We start from the raw sequence: 4,907 nt of genomic DNA on the forward strand, positions 1-4,907 counted from the left end.
TTTTCTAATTTTATTTTATTTTTAATCTTTACATAATTGTATTAGTTTTGCCAAAAATCAAAATGAATCTGCCACAGGTATACATGTGTTCCCCATCCCGAACTCTCCTCCCACCTCCACTTAATGAAAGTGATAGGTTATTAAAAAAGAAATCTCTATGGTACACAAATGTTTGTTTCTGTAATTAGCTTTGAGCCTAAACTTTATAAATCTGCACTAATTTTGTGCCTATTTATATTTCTTTCCTTGGTTAAACACACAGCAATGTATGTATTTGTGGGTAAACCTGCAAATTTTAATTTGACAGTTAAAGATACATTCTGAAGCTTGAATTTGGTATCTGTAGTACCTGGACAGAGGAGCTGGTCCCTCTTAACCAGGATTTAGTGTGAGTGGAAGTAGAATCATTAGGGCTGTCAGGTTGTCATCGCCTCCCTAACTTTTGCTTTCCACCTGACTTGTCTCAGCAGCTGCTTTCAAAATCATCATCTTCTTCAGATTTTTCAAGTTCTCATTCAATACACTTCTAACCTGCTTTATGTGGGACCAGACAAGGAAAACTGCTTATTATATGTTAAATCTTAAAAGAGCTACAAATCACTTAATAGGTTTTATGCTTTCAAGTGGGTTGGGTCAAGAATAATTACAGTGGAATTTTTTAAAACAGATTTATCTTTCATAACTTATTGTCTTAAAGGTTTCTAGGGTTACTACAAATTTGTAGGATTACATAGCTTTTTCATGATGAGATCTTAACACAAAACTTGATAATTGATAACATCAGTTAACCAGAGGAGTGCTAGGTTATAGTGTATAGGGACAACACATTTTCAGATTTAATACAGACTTTGGGTTGGGGTCTGACCAAGGAACCTAAGGTGATGTATAGTATATCTTGGAGAAGGAAATGGCAACCCATTCCAGTATTCTTGACTGGAGAATTCCTTGGACAGAGGATCCTGGCAGGCTACAGTCCATGGGGTTGCAAAGACTCAGACATGACTGAGCAACTATCACTCACTCACTCCTAGCATATCTATAAAGCTGGACTCTTCTGGGTAAAATACTGACTAACTAAATGAATGCTCATAATTTCTTTACTCATATTTCCCCAAAGGGCTCAGATGTTTCTTTAAGCCAGCTCAGGCATATTAAGCTAAGTGCAGCTGTTTTGCAGATATTTTTTACTCTGATTGGATCCATCGATTAATGAATATATATTTAATCATATGGCTAGACCTGTGCTAATGCAGAGAACTTTTAAAAATAGTTCTTTCTTTTTTATTAACTTTCCCTAAAATGCCATTTAATGTAAATATCTGTTAAAATTTTTAAGATTGTTTATCAGGATTGAGAATTACAGGTACATATTTATGGATTCCATCAATTTGGAAAGTTTGGTACTGTGTGTCTATTAACTTCACTCTGACCTTGAAGTAGTAAGAGTACTGTCATAATGGTAGCAGCTGGCTGTATTAAGTGCTGTTGTGCCAGGCACTTCTCTAAGTGCTTTGCACATATTAGCTCATTTAACCATCACAGCGTCCCTATAAGGTAGCTGTTAAGAGCAAGCATTTTATGGAGTAGGTTACAGAGGCACAGAGGGTTTAGGTAACTAACCCCAGAATCAGCTCTAGTAGGCTGACTAGTCTAGATTTAAGCCTGTGTAGTTGGATCAGAACCTTCTTTACTCCAGCATTCACCAGAATGTTACGCTTCCAAGTACGTAAAAACACTGTAACTCTCTTACTGCCTGATTCAGAAAGTGAGTACTCTGTCAGCATGCAAACAGGCCAGCAGATTATTTCTCCTTTATAAGTAAGACTTTGAGATTCAGAGTAAGATATATATTTAACATACTGTTTTATCATTTAGGAGTACCTGATTCTTCAGAAAACTTGCAAAGTGGATGTGGACTCAAGTGGAAAGAAATGCAAAGAGAAAATGATTAGTGTACTGTTTGAAACAAAAGTACAGACAGAACACAAAAGGTATAATTTAGTACTATTGCAGATGGAAAAGCAACTGAATCGATAATTATACTCTGACAAATTTAGGCATATTCATGAGTTTCTCTTGTATAATGCAGGTTTCTGGCATTTGAAGTCAAAGAGTATTCATCGTTGGATGAGTTACAAAAGGAATTTGAAACTACAGGACTTAAGAAGCTTTTCTCTGAATGTGTACTTAGGCTGGTAAAATGAAGTTGAGGACAGGAATCTTTTAGTGAAACTACAGTGTTTTTTTTTGTTTTGGTTTTTTTTCTTTTTCCATTGGATTTTGAGAGTGGCTAATTGAAACTCATAAGGGAACAATTTTAGAGTTTCTCTGAAGCAGAATGACAGACACCATCATAACTTCAGGACAAAAGCCAATTCAGCTTATGGAATATTAAACAGTAAAAAATACCCATGTGTTCTAATTTTGCCAGTAGAAGCTGAGTTCAATAGATGGAATGTTATTTCAGAGATAAATATAAAAAGATGATGGTAAATGAGCCCTTGTGTTTATACAGAGGATTTGTTTGGAACTGTGCAATTTTCTGGCTAATTTTCTTGTAATTAAATGAATTTTTTAAAAGAGATTTGTTTTCATGTTTACTTTTTTCATGTTTACATTTTTAGCGTTTGATAATGATTTTCCCTCATTCAGCTTATTATGTCTAATGTTTTAAGTTGAATGTTAAGAAAAATATAACACTGATTTCTTTGTGGAATTGAATAAATGGTTAGTTTAAATAAAAACCAAAGAAGTTCTATAGAACTTGATTTACAGTTGCTTTCTTTGGGGTCCCAAAATAGCATGGTGCTTACTAGTTATAGGAACGAAGAGTCAATTTAAAAGAAAATTCTTTTTTGAAAAATTTACAGTCTAGTTTTACAAGGGAAGAAATGTTTTACACAAAATGAACTTGACTTACCAGAGGGAGGAAATTATATGGAGATATTTTTAGTTTCTGATGGAAAATTTGGTAAAGTCTGATAATCTCAAAATGTGTTTGATATAAGGAGAGCAGGAATAAAATAAAAGCTTGTGTTAAAATCTGTTCCAGAAGTATAGACAGGTATTTATTTAGTTTAAGGAAGGATATTTGTGTTCATGAATCCACCTGTGCTTTGAAATAAGGGGCCAAGTAATAGAAGAAAACTCTCACTGTAATCTGCAGTGATGTCATGATAAATTATAACTGATGGGAGGGATAAATAAGGAGACGTGGCGGCACAGCCAGTAGTGCTTCTTGAGCATGCTGCTCTGATTATGGCAGTCCAATCTGATTGTCTCATTTTCAGATACCCTTATAATTAAATTAGACCTACCTGTTGATCATTCTATGGGGCTGCTTTAATGAGGGGATTTTTGGTTCATTTTATCTCATTCTAGGGTGTTGGTGATGTTTTTCCTGGATAACTGGTAAATGTAGTTAGATTGTTCTGTGGGAGGTTAGTATTCTCAGAGTTCAGAAACTGCTAGGAGTCTGTTCCCACAGCTGCACTATTGGAGGGTGTTGTAGTCTATCCTAGATCTGCTTAAATGGTACTGCCTGGGCCAGAGCTAAGATTACTGACAGGTACTGTCTGTGGTCTGTTGGAGTTCAGAATCACTCTACCTCTGTTTCCCCTGAAACCACTGCCAACAAATATCACGGTGCTGGGACCTGTGCTACCTTGCTTCCTGTTGACCAAACTTGACAGGAATCCAGTTGTCAAAAAGGAGTCTGGGAAATGTCTGAATATCCTAACCCCAGGAGAATAGAGCGGAATATAGGAGGGTGGGTGTGCCTGTGTGGAGTGAGGGGAGAGGGAGCTGAGTACCTATGGCAAGTAAGTTCCATCAGTTACTATTATTAGTGTGTGTGTGTGTGTGTGTGCCCCCACATGTGCTCAGTTGTGTCTGACTCTGTGACCCCTTGGACTGCAGCCCACTAGGCTTCTCTGTCCATGGGATTCTCCAGGCAAGAATACTGGAGTGGGTAGCCATTTCTTCCTCCAGGGCATCTTCCCAACCCAGGGATGGAACCTGTGTCTCCTGTGTTGGCAGGTGGATTCTTTACCACTGAGCCACCTGGGAAGCGCCTACTGTTATTCTTAGAGGTGTTAGGTATTCTGGTTGAATCACCTGGATGATTAAATTGTCAAGTGTACTACCACCAATATTTTTTATATGACTTGACAGGGAAAGGGGGAAGAAAAAATAGTTAATATACACAAAAATATACAGAACAAACAATAAAGTAGATTTGCTTAAGTACTTGTTTCTATAACTGGGCATGAAGTTGTAGTTGATATTTATAACCTCTTCCTCTACTCCATTTTTTTTTTTTTTTTTGCTCCTGGCCAGCATGCTAGCTAGTCAAGGCTCTTTACCTAGTAAGGTAGCTGAATCTTAATTCTGATAGGTCTGAGTCCTTAGGAGTTGGTTGTGTATTAACTTTTACTGTTAAGTAAGAGAACATTAAGAGGCAACCCAGATAATCCCCTGAGCTCTTGACATAGTTCATACTGACCCCTCTGTGTCAGTAGACCAATTTCCCTGTAATAATATGGATAAGCACCCCAGCCCTTAGAGGGACCTCTTTTTTTTTGCCCATTTGTAAGGATGGGAGTAAAAAATTCTGTGAGTGGATTATTAAACATAATAATGAGAAAAAATCCATCCTAGTTTTTATTCCGTAATTCCTCAAACTGTGTATTCTGTCAGTGGGAGAAATAACATCATATTAATATGTCTCAGTAGGTCATTATATTACTTTATCAATCCAGCCACTTCTGGGTGATTTGGTACATGGAAAGTCCTATGAATTTCATAGTTGTGAGCCCTTTCTGAAATGAATTTCTCATTTAGAATTTATGTTTTGAGAGATAACCGTGTTGGTGAGATTATGGTTGGTAGTCTTACAGCAAGAGTCT

General features: G+C 36.7%; 1 protein-coding gene across 1 annotated transcript in view; it reads left to right on the top strand.

Moving 5' to 3' along the window:
* Positions 1-2,582, top strand: part of RWDD3 (RWD domain containing 3) — a 16,320-nt gene extending 13,738 nt beyond the window's left edge. Inside the window, exons 5-6 of the mRNA XM_010860512.1 lie at positions 1,876-1,991; positions 2,090-2,582. Coding sequence (XP_010858814.1) covers positions 1,876-1,991; positions 2,090-2,204 — 231 coding nt within the window. The 3' untranslated portion in view covers positions 2,205-2,582. The remainder of the gene's footprint in view (positions 1-1,875; positions 1,992-2,089) is intronic.
* Positions 2,583-4,907: the final 2,325 nt, after the last annotated feature.

This window comes from Bison bison, unplaced genomic scaffold, assembly GCF_000754665.1.
Source record: "Bison bison bison isolate TAMUID 2011002044 unplaced genomic scaffold, Bison_UMD1.0 scf7180017864466, whole genome shotgun sequence".
Lineage (NCBI taxonomy): Eukaryota > Metazoa > Chordata > Mammalia > Artiodactyla > Bovidae > Bison > Bison bison.